This window comes from Plasmodium coatneyi, chromosome 9 (genome assembly GCF_001680005.1).
Source record: "Plasmodium coatneyi strain Hackeri chromosome 9, complete sequence".
Lineage (NCBI taxonomy): Eukaryota > Apicomplexa > Aconoidasida > Haemosporida > Plasmodiidae > Plasmodium > Plasmodium coatneyi.
This window is the reverse complement of record NC_033564.1, coordinates 1,898,468-1,918,492: the sequence shown is the minus strand read 5'-3', so window position 1 is coordinate 1,918,492 and position 20,025 is coordinate 1,898,468. Positions and strand designations below refer to the sequence as shown.

The 20,025-nt window shown below is 39.6% G+C and overlaps 4 protein-coding genes across 4 annotated transcripts; 2 read left to right on the top strand and 2 right to left on the bottom strand.

Annotated features, from left to right (window-relative positions):
- Positions 1 to 419: 419 nt before the first annotated feature.
- On the top strand, positions 420 to 2,126 carry PCOAH_00027070 (DnaJ protein; the record flags this gene model as incomplete). The annotated part of the gene is made up of 5 exons (XM_020059512.1): positions 420 to 1,226; positions 1,398 to 1,526; positions 1,621 to 1,717; positions 1,911 to 1,969; positions 2,085 to 2,126. The coding sequence occupies 5 exons, from the start codon at positions 420 to 422 to the stop codon at positions 2,124 to 2,126; spliced, it is 1,134 nt and encodes a 377-aa protein (XP_019914993.1).
- A 1,503-nt stretch (positions 2,127 to 3,629) lies between these two features.
- On the bottom strand, positions 3,630 to 5,852 carry PCOAH_00027060 (Uncharacterized protein; the record flags this gene model as incomplete). Its single annotated transcript, XM_020059511.1, has 7 exons — positions 3,630 to 4,248; positions 4,413 to 4,491; positions 4,695 to 4,781; positions 4,941 to 5,041; positions 5,233 to 5,292; positions 5,419 to 5,662; positions 5,780 to 5,852. The coding sequence occupies 7 exons, from the start codon at positions 5,850 to 5,852 to the stop codon at positions 3,630 to 3,632; spliced, it is 1,263 nt and encodes a 420-aa protein (XP_019915130.1).
- Positions 5,853 to 6,859: 1,007 nt separating this feature from the next.
- On the bottom strand, positions 6,860 to 9,682 carry PCOAH_00027050 (Uncharacterized protein; the record flags this gene model as incomplete). The annotated part of the gene is made up of 1 exon (XM_020059510.1): positions 6,860 to 9,682. One exon carries the CDS (start codon positions 9,680 to 9,682, stop codon positions 6,860 to 6,862), a length of 2,823 nt encoding a protein of 940 aa, XP_019914726.1.
- A 4,670-nt stretch (positions 9,683 to 14,352) lies between these two features.
- PCOAH_00027040 (Casein kinase I) lies at positions 14,353 to 19,022 on the top strand (the record flags this gene model as incomplete). The annotated part of the gene is made up of 9 exons (XM_020059509.1): positions 14,353 to 14,814; positions 16,741 to 16,878; positions 17,055 to 17,124; positions 17,319 to 17,467; positions 17,606 to 17,678; positions 17,826 to 17,975; positions 18,113 to 18,289; positions 18,563 to 18,662; positions 18,887 to 19,022. The coding sequence occupies 8 exons, from the start codon at positions 16,762 to 16,764 to the stop codon at positions 19,020 to 19,022; spliced, it is 972 nt and encodes a 323-aa protein (XP_019914864.1).
- Between the last annotated feature and the right edge of the window lie 1,003 nt (positions 19,023 to 20,025).

Genomic DNA, 20,025 nt, shown 5'->3' with positions numbered 1-20,025 from the left:
TGAACGCCTCACTTTGCTCTTGCCCCCCATACGCACACACAAGATCCTGTTGACATATTGCACACATGCTAATGTCACTTCTCATATACGCATCACTTTATTTCGTTAAATTATGATCGGTCGGATGGTAAAAGTGGAGAGAGGGACATCTGCATATACACATTCACAGGGGTATGTCCATACAGGTCCATTCGTAGGGGTGAAATTTCCCGAACGCGTGACAAAAAGTGCAACGTCTAGTATAACGCAATTGTGGAGAGGGCTGTATACGGAGGAAAAGGGCGTGGAACTAGCCGAAAGAGAAGCAGCTAATAGGTTGTCTAATCGGTGAGTTGGTTAGTCAGCATATTGATTAAGCGGCAGGCCATTAACTAGAAGGAGACTATCCGTAGACCCTCCACCCTCTCGCGTCTAACAAAATGATAGGGAACAAAGAAGACGCGTACGAATGTTTCAACCTGGCGAACCGATACCTCAAGGCAGGGAATTACAGCCATGCGAAGAACCTCTTCCTCAAATCCAAGCGCATGTTCCCCGATATTGACATTAGTGAGCAAGTGAAAATATGTGAAGAGGAATTAAGGAAGAGGGAAAACGCCGCATCACAGGGCAACGCAAGCCACGACAACGGAAACAACAACGACAACAGTGATAATTACAACAGTACAACGTATCGACCTAATCATAACAATCTGCATGAACGGCATCCTCGGGCAAAGGATGACGGCATAGAAAGAATATTGAGAACCAACAATTATTACGAAATTTTGGGTATTCCAAAAAACAGCAATGATGAAACGATTAGAGCTGCATATAAAAAACTGGCAAAGTTATATCACCCGGATAAGAACAAAGAAAAAGGAACGGAAGAAGCTTTCAAAAAAGTTTCGATAGCCTTTCAACATTTAATAAATAAAGAAAAAAGACACGAATATGACAACAATTCAGAAACGGATCATTCACACCATCACCCAACCTATAGAACCACGCATTATTATTATAACGATGATTTGTTTACGCCTGAAGATATTTTTCGTAATTTTTTTGGCATCAATTTTGCCACATGTAATAGCAGGACGTTCAGGACCAATATGAACAACAGCAGGGCCTATACAAATAGTAACAATAGTGCCAATAACCAACGGACACATTCCTTCATTCAAATCGCTATATTCTTTATCATGTTTGTTATTTTTTTCTTATCCAGTCATTTCGAGCAGCCCAAGGTAAATGCCCATTTCACCCATTCTTTGCCGCTCTCCTATGTTGTCTGCCCTATGAAAAAACAGCCAAAGAGAAAGTGAAAAAAAAAAAAAATTATGAACAGGTCAGCTAATTTTAACATTTTACCATCGTTTTATGGTGATTTTTTTTTTTTTTTATTTTTCCCCATTTAGGCTGTCTACTCGCTCAATAAAACGAGCTACTTTGATACGCTAAATTATACCTCGTTGAACAAAGTACGGTTTTACACAAAGAAGACGTTTAATTATAATTACCCGAAGAATAGCCATCCGCGCTTTCAAGTAAGTTTTCCTCACTGTGCAGCGTTCACGCGTGGTCATTTCATTAGTTACACCATGCCTACATTGTGCCTCCTCCCCATCGCCCTTATCGCAGATCGAGTACGAAGTTGAGTACAAATATTACGAGCACGAATGTCACATGTTAACGAAGAAAATAAAAAATGATTACTACCGAGAAAAAAACCAATACCGTAAGCGATTTTTATATGCGCCTCCCTGTTTTCGTTATTCCACATATAGTGAAAAATATTTTCATGGGTGGTTTAGTGCGCTTTTCAAATGCGAATATACATCGGCATATTCGTAGTATACACGTTTTTGTGTATCTTTCCCCAGTGATAAAACAGTTTGGTGACCCTCTTTTTTTTTTTTTATTCTTTTCAGAAAAAAAAATAAATTACCACGAAATTCCCGAAAGCTGTATGAAGTTGAAAACGCTAGAGGTAATTTCCTTCCCCAACTGCGTCGCTCCATTTAGAGGTGACATGTGTACGCATATACCTGTACGCCTGCCTACATGCGAACATTTATCCACGCCCTTTTTTTTTCCCATCACAGGATCAATACAACAGCTACATCATGAAGTTAAAAAGGCGATAGCAGAAAATATACACACCTGATGAATTCACCTTTTAAATTCAAAATACCTTGTTTGAATAAATAGAATAAAAATGATAAACAATTTTTTCCCCCTTTTGATTTTAACATTTCGGAATGCTATACCCTTTCCTTCTTGTTTTAAATAATCCCCCCCTTCTTTTGTGAAATAATATTTTAAAGCGACACAAATTTGTCCCTATTTAATTATAGCCCCACGGCGTATAAACACAGCCCTATTCCCTTCGCCCCTCCGTGTTTCCCAGACTTAAGCATTTCAAACGCAGTTGTTAATGCTTGCACACGGATGGTTTACCCCATAGGGTTTGTGCCTTCCCAATCACGTTTATTTCGTGACCTATAGTTTCACAATTTTTACGTTACTACGTAATTACACTATTACGTTTTGCCTCATGCTTCACTTTCCTTTCCCGCCCTACCTATTCCACACCTTTCACTTTTTTCGTTTATTTATTTGTAGTTTCAACATTGCCCCCCTTTTTTTTTTTTTTTTTAAATTCAGTCTAATTAGATGAGTATGCTTAAAAATTGTATAACCACTTCATATGCACAAGTATGTATTGTATGCATATACATATAAGTGTATAAATGTATAACGACTTCCCTCACCCCGCTGCATACATATTTGTTCGTATGTATGCCTGCACATGTGCGTACATCCAAAATGGGAATGGTCTAAGGTGCACATCCTAGACCATCCATCCATTTGTGTCACGCGCTTCCCCATGAATGTGTGAAATATATTTATTTTATGCTCCTCTCCTTCCTGCGCCTTCCGCGCATATATTATATACCTTATCAATTTTTGTTGAAGTTGTTGCATTTTTTCTGCACATAAGATGTGAAACTGCTCTTCTTTCTTCTCCCCTTTTCTCCTGTTTTTTTTTTAAATCGTTCATGTTGCGTGAATTTTTTTCGCTTGTAATTTTTTTTTTTTTAATTTTTTTTTTCTAGCCACTGGCAACATTTTCGTGTGTGCAAGCGTATATGCAGACAGCGCTAGCATAGTACATACAAGTATGTTCATATATATTTGCGTACGTATGTACTTATATATGTATGTATTATATATACCCCTGCGCACGCATGAGTGTACGGCTCTGTGCCGCAACTTAATTTTTATAGTAATACGATACCCAAAATGTGAAAAATAATTAATTAGGACTTATTTTTTGGTGGACGTACACAATAAAGGGGTGCAACGATAGGGCAAAGGATGCCAACGCTGCGGGGGTAGGTCAGTGTTCCTTCCGTGCTCGCCCCGTTATTTGTCCTATCCCCGGATGCTACACATCCCAATTTTTCTACTTATACATAGTTGATGTTTATGCACCACGCATCGTCCCTGTATGTGTTTGCGCGTAGTTGGATATGTGGTTCCCCCAGATGGAGACTCCCATTGGATGATCGCTCGACAAGCTGATACCTCAGACACGGCTAACGCTGCTAAAGTTCTCCCTCGGCCGTTCTGCTCCATTTACATATTTACTGCTCTACGCTCTCAGACGTGTGGGACGAATACTCATCATTACTGTTGTGGTACATTTTGTCCGTCTCGTACAATTCCTTCTCTTCTTTTTTTATTATGTCTTTAATATACTCATAACCGAACTCTTCTTGATTATTGGACGACCAAAGGGTGATCTGGTTTGGGTTCTCTCTATCAACGTCCATGTTTTTCCCTCCTCTGGGGAAATTCCTACTGCGTTCCACCTTTCCCATTTCTTCACGGATAAAAGCGGCATTCCCCGCGGTACCATTTATTTTTTTCTTATTTTTGTTATGGGATATGACGTCCTTTATGTTACTGGAATACACATTGTGTTCGTTCCTCGCTGATTTAACGTAGTAAGTTTTCTCGTTTCTCTCGTCCACCTTTTTTTTTTTCTTCTTTTTACCCGGTTTATTCGTCGAATCATAATTATAATTGACGAAATTTAAATAAACTACTATTTCGTACATACACACCAATATAGCGTTAAAGAAGTTATCGTTTAGGCCTTTTAATACCACACCTTTTCCTTTATCCTTATCCTTCACTTTTCTGAAAATGTGGATGCTTTTAACGTCGTACATAAAGTAGGCATTCTCCAGATCGTAGAAGCTGCATGTTCATGTAAAGAAAAGGGGGGGATTGCGTGTAGGTTCCACCTCTTCTGAAATACTGAACGAGCGCGTACATCCATTCTTCCCTGCGGAGGGATACCTATGGGTATGAACACACTCCTCCACTTTTAGGAGGACGCCCCTTTGGCATGCGGTATTTACCTGAATGTTCGTAGCACATTGGGGGTCACGCCCTTTATAGCGGCCTGGTACGTGTGAGAGTACACCGTCAAAAAATTGTCTACAGAGGTGAATCAGCGAATGGAGTTTGAGCATCATACCCATTGAATAGATAGTTATACTATCGATCGAAAAATGGGTTCACTAAATGTAGCCAAATGGGTGAACAAAAAAAAGACGGACACATGTGTATTCTGTACATGCATATGGTATACTTATTCAAAAGAAATGCTATCACTTTTTATGATTACGTAAGTGTTGTACCTATATTTGTGCCATCTAACACCATGTAATTCAGCTTTTTCTGTTTATAACTTTCGAACATATTTTTAATGAGTAACCCATTGCAACCTGTTTAACATGAAAAAGGGGGAAATTTTGTGCCTGTCCTCTCACGGTGCAAAATTATTTAAATGGTGCATACAAGACATTTTAATCTAGTACACAGGGCGTAATGTCTCTATTTTGCTTAAACAAACAAGCATTCATTTTTTACACTCCTGTTTATACCTTCTTTTCCTATATCCCAAGCTTTCTTATAGGATAAGTTTATCTTATCAATTTCGGGAACATTTTTTCCTAAGGGTTTCCACTGAAAACTGGTTACTCTGCTGACACGAGGGGTGGATACATAGTGTTACATATGTACGGTTTTTTATTTGGAAGTGACTTAACCTTTTGCACGTAAGCAGAATTTCGCGCGGGATCCATCCTTTGTTATATACAAGAGAGCAGTTCCCTGCACACACAAAATGTCTAATTGTGTAGGGGAATTTGCCGAGGAAATTTAAGGAGAACTCACTTTGTTTTATCTCTGTTGGGGGGCACTCGTCCATATGCCTTAAGCGGGAAGTTCTCAGCACTTTCGGAGGTACAAAGGGGGGGTGAATTAAGAAGGGTTGGTGGTTAATTTGGTATAGCATTTTTTGACTGTTTTTTGGCTGTTTTTTTGGCTGTTTTTTTTTTTTTTTTTTTTTTTTTTACTGACCTGTTCATATTATTTATGTAGCTAACTGTGTAGCATTTTTTATACTTTTTCCCCCTTTTCAACTTGAAATCATTACTTACGTAGGAGAATAGGGGGATGTTTTTTTCATCCGTGGAACACGAGTTGCCAAGGCTCGAATTTTGACTTTCATTTGAATAGTGGAAATCGGATTCAGCAGAATTCTCCAGAAATTCGTACACATCTTTGTATGATTCCACGCTCGTCGCATAATCATTGTCTTGTACTAAAGAATAGGACAAGGAAGGCAACCGTGTTATTTTTGCGCAAGAAGAATGGGGGAAAAGAGGAAAATGAACGCTCCCTTGCACAAGCGTGTTGATGTGTGGATGTGTAGACGTACTCATATCGTTGTAGGACACAAAAACTTCATCCATGTTTTCGTCCATTAATGAGTCGACAGGTTGTTCTTTCATTCGTCCATTAAATGGGGATTGCGGAGGGCAACGAGAATGAAGGAGGAAATCCGAAAAGGTAATGGGCGTGAATAGACACTTATGTATGCACGTATATGCACACGCACACGTTCATATACAACTGTAGGGACGCGACGCCGATGGATTTTCAAAAGGTCACAGCAGCTGCTGTGTTGATCGATGGCTCCTTCCCCTTTGTTACGCTAAGGGTGTCATTTTTTAAAACTTCCTTTTCGGGCGGTAAACATTTTTAAGAAAAAAAAAAAAAAAGTTAATTAGGTAATAAATAAATAGGTAACGAATAGGCTGCGAATAGGTAACGCATATGCAACGAATGAACAACGCCGAATGGGCAACGAATAAACAACGATTAAAAAAAAGTGGTCAATAAAAAACGGGAAACAAATAAACACTTAAGTAAAATGAAGATGCGCACTTAAAACAAATTTACATAAAATTTTGATATATAAAACCAAACATGATTTTGTTTTCTACTTTTAACTGCGCACAAAGTATGATTCCGCAATTACCCATATGGAGTGGTATTCGTTTTTTTTTCCGATTGGCAATTTCATGCAAACAGACAATGATCAAGCGAATACACGTTCAAGTGGTAAAAAAAAGTATGCAGTTGGGGCGGTTTTCCGTTAGGGTTACCACCTTTTTCACCCACGTGTAAGCGGTTCACGGGGTGCTGTTTTGCATACGAAGACAAATGCATATACGTTGGGAAAGATGCATGTAAATATGTACACACATTGGTCTCCCATAATTTGTACTCAAGGAAAAAAAAAAAAAAAAATTCAACGTTTTGCCTTTTCCTTTACAACAGCAGCGCACGCTCATACACACGTATGGCGGTACGCATAAAGTACGCCCTCCGCGCGTGCGTCTAATGCTAAATGGGTCGTTCTGCAGGATGAGACACCATTCCTAACAAGATGTGTTTTTTTTTTTTTTTTTTTTCTTGCAGTGCGGCAAAACATTCCCCCCCTGCAGTATTATTTTCACTTCATGATGGTTCCATCTTGATAATTTAAAATTTGATCATTGTCGGAAATTAGGTTTTTTCTAATATGATCGATTGTAAAATCAATTTTGTTTATAACATGTTTTATTATACCTTCATTTTTCAAATTATTTTCCGCGAGGAGAGATATTTTGGTCACCAATTTCCGATACTTCTTGCCCTTCAGCGTTTCTTTATGTTCTTTACATATGGCTTTAATCCAGAAAAAAAAAGTGCCTAGAAAAAATCTACTCCTGGCAAGAGAATTCAAAAGAACCTCTAACAATTTTATGGAATATTTTTTTCCCAAATTGGAAACTGTATCTTTTATCAATTTCTTGTCTTTTACTTTAACCAGCATACTAACAATATGGTATCTTCCTAGGGATATATTTAGCTTTATCATGGATGACAGGGCTAAAAATTTATCACTCGGGGTTACTACATTTTCGCTGTTGTTGTTTTTTGTTTCCCCTTCGGAGGGACTTTCCATATCGTTAAAGCAGTCCTCCGTGATGTTCATTTTGTTCCGTCTCGGCACGTCATCTGCCACTTGGCCCGTTACTTCGCATGTCAATTCGTCTAATGAACTGTCTCCTACTTTAGACTTCTTCACATTTTCGCGTTGTAAAAAATTTCCCTCTGGAATGTCCACGCCTGGTGCACTTTCCTCCTTTTTTAATTTTCTTTTTTTCCTTTCCTCGCCCTTTTGGTCCGTTAAGTTGGCTTCTCCCAATTCGTCTGTTTGTTCCTCCTCATCCACCCTGCCTAGCACAGTGTCGCTGCCCCCCAAGGAAGGCGTCGAACTGCACGACGCGTGCGTCCCGTTCTTTTCCCTCGTCGAGTTGGACACACTTCCATCATTTCTTGACACATTCGTGGTGACCTCAAATTCGTCGATCCCTTGGTGGGTTTCCCTTGCGGCGCCTTTTTCGCCCTGTTTGAGGTGATCCGTTTCGTGGCTGCTTGCATTGGACGGTTCTTCTTCGGGGGCGGATGCGTCGTCACGCACATCGTCATGCACATCGTCCTGCACATCGATGTCCTGATCATTGTGGGCACAACTTTTTGCAGCGTTTTTACTCGGCTCATTGCAGGCCATTTGTACTAATTGGATTTTACCCCCTGGGAGAGGCAAATCCTGTTTCACCGTATCATCACCTGTGCTGTTATTCACATGTCCCTGATCGGCAGTTACGTCACATTCGCTGTAATCCGATTTGTCCTCATCACAACTGTCCGTTTTGTCACTGTCGTCATTCCACGTGATGTCACTGTCAATGTAGGAGTCGCTATCGGAGTAGCAGGAAAATTTAGATTCGTTCAAAATTTTGTGAACCAAATTTTTTTTCACTTCACTATCCTCCACATCTTTAATGGCTACAATTTTCTCATTCGCGTTCATGACCTTTAGGAGCACAACTTCTTCACCCTCTTCTGGGATGGTTAAAAAATCATGCCGTATTTGTATAGTATAAATAACAGCAGATTTTTCACTTATAAAAATTGTATCCATGAAAAAGTTACTATTTATGTAGGCGTATTTGTTATCCATATGGTGTAGATATTTTGAAAAATTGGGGGAATTTTCTTTTTTCTTTTTTAGGATATTTTTTTGCTTCATTACTCTTTTAAGGAGATTATCAGATGCGTCGTATATTTGCGCTACTTTGAATGGCAGCTCCATCTGTGCTAGCGGGCACTTGCTGACGTGTGCTAGACCGAACTTAAAATGGGGCAAGTTCAAGTAATCGATGAGGTAAATCAGAACTTTGCCACTATTACTATATATGAGTAGGTACAGTTTTATAACATCTTCCTTCGTAGGGGATGTGCTGCTTGTTTGTCCTTCATGGGCTACTTCTACCTCTCCATTTTGGTCTTCCCGTTCAGATACTTCTTTAGAATCTGCAACATCGTGGGAGTTTTCTCCCTCGTTGGCATGACTTACATGATTCACATTTTCATCACCACTTGCGTTGGAGGTACTAAGGTGTCCCCCCTCACGTGCGGATTCCTCCCCATTGTTGCAACCCCTTGACGAATGTTTGACTTTGAAAAAGAAGACCCCCTTTATGGACTCATCATTTAGCATCCTTATATCGAGCTTGGTAAAGCACTTCTTCTTATTCTTCACTTGTCCCTTTACAAATTTGTATACAGTGACATCCTTACATGAGTAACTACAGACGTGTATGACTTCTTTGTATTCATTCTTGCCCTGCGGATTTTCATTCCTGTGCGAATGGTATACATGTTCCTCCTGTCGATATTTGGTAGGGAGACTCATATTAGTATTCCTAAGCTTCAACGTTTTGTCCTTCAAATGAAGCAGCTTCAAAAAGTACACTCTACTCTTGGTACTCAGATATATGATGTTTTTCATATGGGAGCAAAAATTCACCTTCACAGGAGGCTCCTTCAAATTTAGCATAGTGCTACATTTGCCATTTGTCCTCGCTTGAAATAGGGAACACTTATTCTTTTGTATAAAAATGATGTTTTTTTTAAAGTATACAAAGTCGCTTGGTTCGCAGTCATTCAAATTTGTTAATGTGTTTTTTTTTTTTTTTTCACTATCGTAGAGAGAAAAAGTGTCATCTGAGAGCATTACCAAATCGGAGCTATTGTGTAGGTATCCTTTCAAGAATGCCTCCGACGACATGGAGTCGTTTATTTCATACTCCCTTGACTTATCATTTTTCGACTTTAATTTAAACAAACGGACGTTGTACTTTCCACCTTTGTCTTTACTTTCCACGTGACTTATTAGCAGGTCGTTTCCCTCCATGTCTATGACATCTCCGTTGTAATCCGCCATCGTTCTGTTCGACGCATTTATTCTTTTCCACACTTGGGGATGAACTGTTGAAACGGTCTCTGCAACGTTGCAAATTTTTCTCCCCATAAAGTGTTCCCCTTTTGGGACACCAAAGTGATTGTTACTAATGTGGAGGACGGGGGGGAAGGTGCACCGTATGGTAATTCCCTGTGTGGCGGTTCACTCTTAAGCGCTCTCTTTGTCTCACCTATCGGGAAATGACCAAGCAGATCAGATCATCCCCTCACAAATGGTGCGCTAATGGGGGCATATCGCTCTGACAGCCTCTTGGAACATGAATTAAAAGTACGTAATATTTGAAACACGTGCAAAAGTGGAACATATGTAGCAATAAACTTGATGGACGTATACGGTGCGTGGTTCAAATGAGCGTTTTTCCCCCTTTGCCGCGATCAGGGTGACTTTCCAAAACGACTCCTTCCCCTTTTGCTACATATGTAGTTCCACCAGCCGTGCCTTCACACCATATGTTTGCCTTCAGCGTATCTCTACCTATCTGCGCTCGCAGGAGGGTACAATTCTGCAGCGTCTGCTCTTTGTGACTTCTCTATGTGGTATGCCTCCTACACAGTTTTGCTTTGCCGACTTCTCCAATCAGCAATCGACAATTTTTAAGAATGCTCAAAATTATGCTTTTTTCAAAGCCAAATGGGGAAAAAAAGGGTTAAACTTTTGAAACAAAAAATTTATTTCAATTTGGATGCTCAAACATCATATGTAGGTAAAAAAAATACAACGTAAATATAAATATGTAGCATGCGTTTCTCCCGTTTTTCCTTTTTTTTTTTTTTTTTTTTTTTTTTTTTTTTGCGTTCTCTTAGCTACATAAATTGCAACGCGAAATGGTGTCACAAAGGACTTCCTCAAAAACACGAATAGGAATGGAATGGCAATTTTCCTCCTTTTCTCATGCGACAGGAAAAATTGCCCTACATTTTATAGGTATTATTTTTTCCTTTTCCATAAAGGAAGCAGTCGTATTATGAAGAATACAAATGCATTTTTTTTTTTTTTTTTTTTTTTTGGCGGGGTTGTATATTTTTCCACGCCAATGAATGTTCTACTTAGTATATATAAACAAACCGTTCCTGCGTAATGGGAAATATAGAGGTGGCAATCGGGCGGCGAGAATGCGCAGGAAAAAGCGACTGGTCGGTTGACTAACCCATGTTATCACATCGTATAAGATAATACGCACGGCGGAAGGTATATTCTTCTTTACCCGTTCACCAATCTGAGTCGTAAAAAGGATAGTGCGACACCATTTTTTTTTTTACGTGCTATAACAACATTTTGACCCCCCCCAAAAAATTTTTACTTAAAAAATGAAGATTTAAAAATTTTGTTCTTCCGTCGCATGAACAGGCAAATACTTCTACAACTATATACCCACTTTGCGAAAAGTTAAATTTTTTTTTTTTTTCGTACATTTTCAACGAAAGGTCTGTGAAAAAAAAAATATAAGCAGGTTGTTCCATCGGCTCGCATGCCCATTTGACGAACGGGGAGAGTGAATAATGTAAACGGAAAGAACTCTGGTGTCATTCGCATTGTTCACGAAGGGTCCAAGAAAAATATATACGCAGCAAATGGGCATATTACAAGGGGGACAACACCCCTGGTTATACAGAACCCCGCGTAGTTCTTTCCATTTCAAGTGGAGTAAACTGCCAAACGGCTGAAATGAAAAAAAGAAAGAGAAAAAAATTGCCCCACCGTCTATACAGCTTTGTGATTCTTTTATGTTATAATGGGAAGCTACCCCTGTGAGAGTATACCCTTCTAGGGGGAGGAACAACATGTAGTCACAGGAACAGAGAAGTGGCCTTTCCCCATTCGAATAAGTACAACTTAAGCTGCACGTTTGTTGCAATAGCGCAAAAGGGTTACCCAACAGTGTCTATTCCACCGTCCATGCGTTATGTTGGATTATTTTTTGGGGGGGAAGGGAGAGCCTCAGGTTCGTGCACGGAGCTAAAAAAGAAGCGTTGATAAGGGACGCATAAAACCCGACTGTGGGTATGAAGGAAAATTGCCCGAAACGCTTCCCAACTGGATAACAGCTTTTACCACCCCATTTGAGCACCTCACAGGGTGACGCGAAAAAAGCAATTTCTACCATGTACGTAGTTTTTTCCAATTGTGCGATTTGTAACCCTGGTGCATAATGCCTTATGTTTCCGTTTCCCATTCCGTTTCCTTTTTTTCCTTCCATTTGGGGCTGAATGGGACGCTTTTCTATGACGAATGAAAAAGGTGTGCTTCTTCCCCGTTGAAGTAGGCGAAATTTCTGTGTAGATGAGTGACACGCCAATTGTATAGCTACACCGATGATTTTTCCTTATTATGTGCACAACACTCACGCAAGTAATTTTCAATGGACCAATCATTTGGCAGAAGGAGGAAATAAAAAGGGAGTAATGCACAAGTATGGACACTGGTCACGGTTTGTTGTGATGACCCCTTTTTGGTGTCATGCTTTCGGTGCGAAACCCATATGTGTACACCTCCCCCAACATAAATGTTATGATACTAATGCATAATATTAAACAATAGAGGCAGGGAACAACTTTATTGACAGGGCAACCCCACGGGGTGTGACAGCAAGTAAATGTCAAATAAACATGGCTGACGTTTTAATCCTCCTTCGAAATGGCTAAATGGCTGAAATAGAATTTTTTTTTTTTCACCATTTTGTAAAGGGCTCCTGCAACCATGCAACCATGCATCCGTGTGTGCAGTAAAGGCAACAAGCAGTACTGTCTTAAAAATAGGCTAACGTGTGAGAGGCCAAATTGAGAAAAAGCCGATGCGGGCAGCATGACGTGGATGCATTTGCGTACATTTTAGTGGATGAAATAGCTTTTCAGAATTCAAAAAGATAAAGCAAAATAAACCATGGTTTGAAACAACCCAGGGGGGGGGCAAGAAACCGGCGCGTGTATATACATCCGCACGCGTACCTGTTGCATTTCCATGTGAGCTATGCCGTGTCTGCATTTGCGCGCCAGCCTCCTCATGTAGCGTGCCAGACCGCACACATGCACAGCTGGAGGTCTTCATATGTATACATATATATACACTGACCCAAGTAAATGTGTGCTTCTGCGCAAGCAATACCTTGCGCTGAGCGACCAGTATGAACGTGAAAAATTGCTTCATAGGCCAAAAGGGAGGGTATATGCATACCGCTTATGTGCAAACGTACAAGTTCACATGTGTACGTGTATGTGTGCTACATATATCCATCCAAGTAGCCAATTCTAAAAAAAAGACTAATATTTGCCTGAACGTTCATAAAAAAAAAAAAAAAAAAAAAAAAAAAAAAAAATACAAACCCAAACATAAACATAAACACCAACGAAAGGAAAGAAAAGGAAACCTAATATAAAAACACAGAAAAAGGTAACAGAACTTAGCATAAATGTGAACGCACAATGTGGTAGATAAAATGATGTGTACAACCAACTATAAGAAATCATCTATAACCCAAAAGGAAAAAAAAAAAAAATAGCTAAAAAGCTATGCGTTATTTTGAAGTGATTTACTACCCATAAAGCTTTCTTAAAGGTAATTAAAAAAAAAAAAAAAAAAAAAATTATAAAAATCGCACACATCCTACTACTCCCACAAAGGGGTAAAAAAAACAAAACAAAAATGATGGCCAAATGATCGCCAAAAATGAATGACAAAGGGAATGCCAGAAAAAGTTGTTATATACATGTCAAACTTGCGAGATGCTTCTTTCACTTTTGCTAACTTAAAATATTCGTGAAGGAAGTTTTCACCATCGTCCGTTCGCTTTTTTTTTTTTTCAATCCTCATAAAATTGTACATATTGCATATATGTTATTACTGAACACCATTTACTATAACACAATATGTACCTTTTTTGCTATCCTAAACGAAATAGCTATTAATATGTTTTTAAAGAAAAGAATTATAACATTTTGGTGAACGACAACCATTAACTACTCGCGAAGCACAAAAACATTTTTTTTTTTTTTTTCTTTCCTTATGTACTTAGGAAACACTTTGCGCGCGCGTGATAGAGTATTTGCATGGCTGGTAAGCTTTCTGTACCCGGAATTTTATTTTATTCTTCGCCGTGCCAGTTGAAGCGTTTTTTCTACTCCGTATTGTGCTGTTTGTGTGTTCATTTGTGCGCCGTGCGCCTATAAGTACGCTTCTTTTCTACGCTTATTATTGTACGCTTACTGGCACGCTCACTTTACGCTTGCTAGTACACTTGCTGGTCGCTTACTGCTACGCCCATTTGTACGCCTCCCCTCGCGCTCACATAAATACATTCATTTGTTTACATTATGCGTTGCTTTTTCCCATAAAGTCGAAGCAAATCCTCATAGCATAGCAGTTGGGTGAAAATATTTGTGCCATTATACGTAATCACGAACGTATTACGCATATGTTATACGCGTGTATATTCTTACGAAACATGAATATGTTAATGCATTCACATCGCGCACTACGTCCCACGTGTATATATGTAAATAATATATACACGTAATGTATCTGCAATATATAATGTAATATACACTATACATTATTTATCGCTTACAGTTCGTGCCTAGTATACACATAAAAAATAATGCGCTTTTACCTCGCATATCTGCACCATATATTTACATGTACTGACCAAGCAAAATTAAAAATGAGTTTTGAATTTAAGAGTTTATAAGAACGCCTGACTTAATCAGAAGAAACAAACCAGCAAAGCGTAGCTTTTCCAAAGAGGAAAAAAAAAAAAAAAAAAAAAATTGAAAAAAGAAGAAAAAAAAAAAAAAAACATTATGTATATATATACATATAAATTTATACATAAATTACTCATTATGCATTTATATGTATAATTAATTGTATATATAAATATATCATTACAAACGAGAAACGAACAGAGATTAGTAATTCGGAAGGAAGGAAAACAAGATAATCCTAAGAAGAGGAAAAGCAAGAAGCAGAAAAAGGAGAGCAAGAAAAAAAAGGAAGAGCAGAAAAAGAAAAAGGAGGAAATTGTTTTAAACAAATATACATATTCGAAAGTATGTTAACTTAAAACACGACTAAGGAACGAGTGTTACTTTTCTTATTTGGTAATCATTCATAAGTGATGTATGCAAATGCCAGATGAGTGTGATTTATAACGTGGAAAATGCGTACGTGGGGGGGTGAAAAGAAAAAGATGCATAGCTTGGCAAATGTTATGTGGTTCGAAGAGCTTTTGATATGGCACACACATTACTTGTAAAAGTGGGCACAACAGAGAGTATAGCATATCCCATTGCCTACATAATCCACCGTGCATAATTATGTACACTGTTGTGTTTGGTACATGTACGTAAACATGGTAGCAAGTTATATGTACTATATTAACGTGATGGCTTCTTGCTCTCTGTGGTGTGCACGTGGCATGATGGGACAGCTATAGAGTTGCGAAGCCTACCTGCACGGCGTGTTTGTATGCACGTAGGCATGGACATATATGTGTGTTTTTGTGTTCGTTCTCATTGTACATATGTGTGAGCGTAGGAATAGTCGGCGTGTACATTCATCCGTGCAGTGGATTTTCCGTCCAACCCAGTATGACACGTCGTTTTCAAACGGGTTATATACTCGTAAACGAGCATGTGCATATGTATGTGTGTCTATGTGTTCCATGTCGATTGTCCAACTTGCCTCATGTCGATCGTATGAATGTTCGACAGGTTTCGTCCTCCCTTCGTCAGAGGCAGCCTTACGGAGGGGTGTACATATTCCGTCGAGCCGTTATAAAACAGCGCACATAGTAGTGTACACATATGTGCATATGTATATATATGCATACGCACCTGCTCACATGCTGACGTGCATAATTATGTGCATGCTTATTTACATGCTTGCATACAAACGTACCTGTGTGTACGCCGGTATGGGTGCCACTTCCGGTTCGCCGGCGTGCTAGGTAGTTGGCGCAGATGTGCACACCACGCCGAGTTGAAGAGAATGCACTTACATGACCACATATGTGTCCGAGCACGTCCATGCATAATTCCGTTTATATATTCCTCTGCCCGTCCCGCTGCGTGCATACGTGTAAATATACACTTACGCAGTGGTCACCAGAAGTGAAGCTCGCTCACCTTGTATGCGCAGAAATGGTGCTCTGAATGTAAAAAAGAAAAAAAAAAAAAAAAAAAAAAAAGGAAAAAAAATACATACGCGAAATATCATTTTTTGCTCGCTTTGGAAGTTTTATTTTTGCAAAGGCGCAAAATTATGATGGTGTGATGATCATGCTGTGAGTGATGATGTAAAATGCTTTCATGTGCAAAAAAGAAAAAAAAAAAAAAAAAAAGCTTTTAACCTAATGTGAAATATGAATATTGTCATTTTTTATCCCCTTTACGAGAAGACATTTTTATCATACCAAGCAGGGAGAGGCCTTATCCATTTTTTCACTTGCATATGACATTGGCATGAAAAGAAAAATTATCGCAACATTGCTCAGTGTTATTGTTTTCATTTCTTTTATGGTACATTTTTATGTTTCCCCTTTTTTTTCCCCCCACGTCAATAATGTACGCTGGACAATTGTGTTGAGGGAAAAAATTGAAAAAGGAAAAATTGCATTCATGTACTTTTCTTGCTACATGCCACAGCGTGGCCACTTCTTCGCGTATGAAGAGTCTCTTCCTTTGTTTGGATAAGGAGTACTACTCTTTACACGTGTGACCAGCCGAACGCGCCTTCGTTCGCACGTGTACGAGTGTGGATGCGTCAGCGGGTGGATCCGCAGACGGATTAGTAGATGAACGGATGCAAGAATGAATATGCCCCCATGCACATTTACATGCCCAGTTATAATGCACGAATCAGACGGCTACCTACCCCGTGCATATCCACACGCACAACCATATACACATTCATATACATAACCATATGCATAACCATATGCACGTTTAGTGCGTACAGGTGTACCCCTATTAGTACCCGCGCCCATAGTAATGTCGTCCCTTTTTCACCCTTCCATACCCCTGCAGCTATAACACAACGAAGAAATCATGGAAATAAGAGTAGCGAATAAATATGCGTTAGGAAAAAAATTAGGGAGCGGCTCTTTCGGTGACATTTATGTCGCCAAAGATATTGTAACAATGGAAGAGTACGCCGTAAAATTAGTAAGTGCAAAAATGGGCAGATGATATTTCACGTTAGAGGTGTTATGCTTGTGAAATGATCCCCAGTCAGCGAACCCGCCGTGGAAGGATAAATCTTCGCTCTGCTTTTATTTACATCTGTGTTGTACTTTTCCTTATCAACATTGTGTGCATTTGTTCCATCTCTCCCCCTGTAGGAATCAACGAGGTCGAAGCACCCTCAGTTGCTGTACGAATCGAAGTTGTACAAAATATTGGGAGGAGGAAGTACGTTCACTTTTATCTTTTTGCCAACATTAAAACGTTGCCATATGCGCAAAAGGCGCCGCGCGGATCTATAGATGAATGCACGTGGTTACATCACTGTGCGTTAACACACCCCCCTTAGAGAGTACAAACCAAAGATGCGTTTGTTCCGTTTTCATTTCTCCTGTTTATCCTTTCCACCACCACCCTGTTAGTCGGAGTACCCAAAGTGTATTGGTATGGCATAGAAGGGGACTTCACCATCATGGTTCTCGACCTCTTGGGGCCATCTCTCGAAGATTTGTTCACCCTTTGTAACAGAAAATTCTCTTTAAAGACTGTCCTCATGACAGCCGATCAAATGGTTAGACAAAGAGCATAATCGTAAAAAAAAAAAAGGCAATATATATGTGTGCAATGATCTGATGGAGCTACAGGTATGATATAAAATATTTATTTATATTTTTTCATTTTTTCTTCTTTCAAAATTTTACTCCTGCAGTTAAACCGAATTGAGTACGTTCACTCCAAAAATTTCATACACAGAGATATCAAACCGGATAACTTCTTGATAGGTAAATTGCGCGAGGAATTGCAATCGGGTGGTGGTTACCTCAGTTCGATTTAGACCACGTAGAGTCATCCAAGCCCAACCTACATGTGTACATACGTGACATTTTCTTATAAATATGCATGCACTTGTGTGTATATCCCTTTTTCAGGAAGAGGAAAAAAAGTTACCCTAATTCATATCATCGATTTTGGACTTGCGAAAAAGTATAGAGATTCAAGATCGCATACGCACATTCCATACAAGGAGGGAAAAAATTTAACGGGGACGGCAAGATATGCCAGCATAAACACACATTTAGGTAAGCCCTTTTTCCGTGCGTTAGCAACGCGGGTTGTTAAGAAGCAGCAAACCTCTAACGACATTTGCAAATGTGGCGTGTTCGTCAAATTGTACCTCTACATGGTTTACTCATTTTTTTTCTTCTTCTTACGCTAGGCATCGAGCAATCGCGCAGGGACGATATAGAAGCCCTGGGTTATGTTCTCATGTATTTCCTGCGAGGCAGTTTACCATGGCAAGGCCTGAAGGCTATTTCCAAAAAGGATAAATACGATAAAATTATGGAAAAGAAAATATCCACCTCTGTAGAAGTCTTGTGTAGAAATTCAAGCTGTAAGGAAAAGAGGCGAGCGCAGTTTTCTTTATGCATTAAAAAGGGGGATGTGTTTCTTTTTTTTTGGGGGGAGAAGAGAAGGTGTCATAAACCGTCGAAATGTGTGCAATGTGTATGCTCTACGGATGGAGAGACAGGACTGTGTTGACGACAAGCCTATGTGATCACTCCTTCTCCTGTCACCCTGAACGCTGAACCTGTTATATGAGCATATATGCACATGTATTCCCGCTTCATTTCTTAACCCACCTCTCCACCGTTCCCCCCTGCAGTCGAATTTGTAACCTATTTAAATTACTGTCGATCTTTACGATTTGAAGATAGACCCGATTATACCTACCTGAGGAGACTCCTAAAGGATTTGTTCATAAGGTGAGTAGCGCGAGGAGGTGTGCGGCAGAAAGGTCCCCTGCAGATAGAGCAAAATGTTATGGCAATTTTTTACCAACCAAGGGTGGTTGTATTAAGAGGAAGGGGGTTATTCTGCCCGGCGAGGGTAACGTTTGCTTAGGCGAGCATACGTATATGGTTGAAGACTCCTTTTGGGTGTCTCCACGTTTGACTAATTCCCCCCCTTCCCCACGTTTGCACCGCAGAGAGGGATTCTCTTACGACTTTTTGTTCGACTGGACCTGCGTCTACGCGTCAGAGAAGGACAAAAAAAAAATGTTAGAAAATAAAAACCGTTTCGACCAAACGGCGGATCAGGAAGGAAGAGTGAAGCAGAATTAGCAATTTTTCAGTGTCCAGTTTGGGAAAAATTAAGTAGCCAACTTTAAAATGCCTACATGGAGATTTATCGATGTGTAGATATATATGAAAATGTTATTACATATATATGTATATACTATATATGTTTATACATATATGTATGTATGCACGTATGTGTGCTATTTTTTTTTTTTTTTTTTTTTCCTTTCGCGACATAAAAATTGTGGTAAAAAAGAACCTCGCGTTGTTTTCTTAATGTTCTTGTGTACTGTTAACCTGAAAAAGTTACATCCCCCCCAAATGTGCGCACAATATATGTGTGCATGTTCCTACATTCGCGCTTACATGAATGTGTACACCCATGCGTATATTCATGCGTACATCCATGTGTACATCAATGCGTATATCAATGCGTAAATCGATGCGTGCGTGCTGGTCGACCTGCCCGCCTGTAGTACATGTGAGCACCCCCACGCCCTACCACACACGTCCTACATGTTGGTACCCCCCACGCGCGCACAATACTCTCTCTATTGTTATTATTAAACCTCCTCCATTTCAATTTGTACGAACCCCATTAGAGCCCAGTTTATTTCTCTCTACCTTCCTATATGTTTAATTGTACATGTTAATGTAACGATCTTTATGTGACTAATGTGTACAACTTGTGCGTATGTATGTGCGTGCGTGGCTGTTGGTGTGTCCCTACGTTGTTGCTAGGTGGATGTCGTATCGTATCATATCATGTCGTGTCATGGCGTGTCCATGTGTTGGTAGTTGCTCGCCCCTTTGTACGTGTGTTATGTGCCTCCACACGTATTGCCACTTGTGCCCATTTTTTTTTTTTTTTTTTTTCATTTTTTCCATCTTTTTTAAAGAATACGTTGCGCGCATGTGAATATGTGTGAGCACGCCCCTACCGCTACACGCTCCAGAGGGGTGTCCACACGTATGTACAGGCTTATACATATATATACGCGTACATATATACACGTACATATATATACGTACATATATACACGTA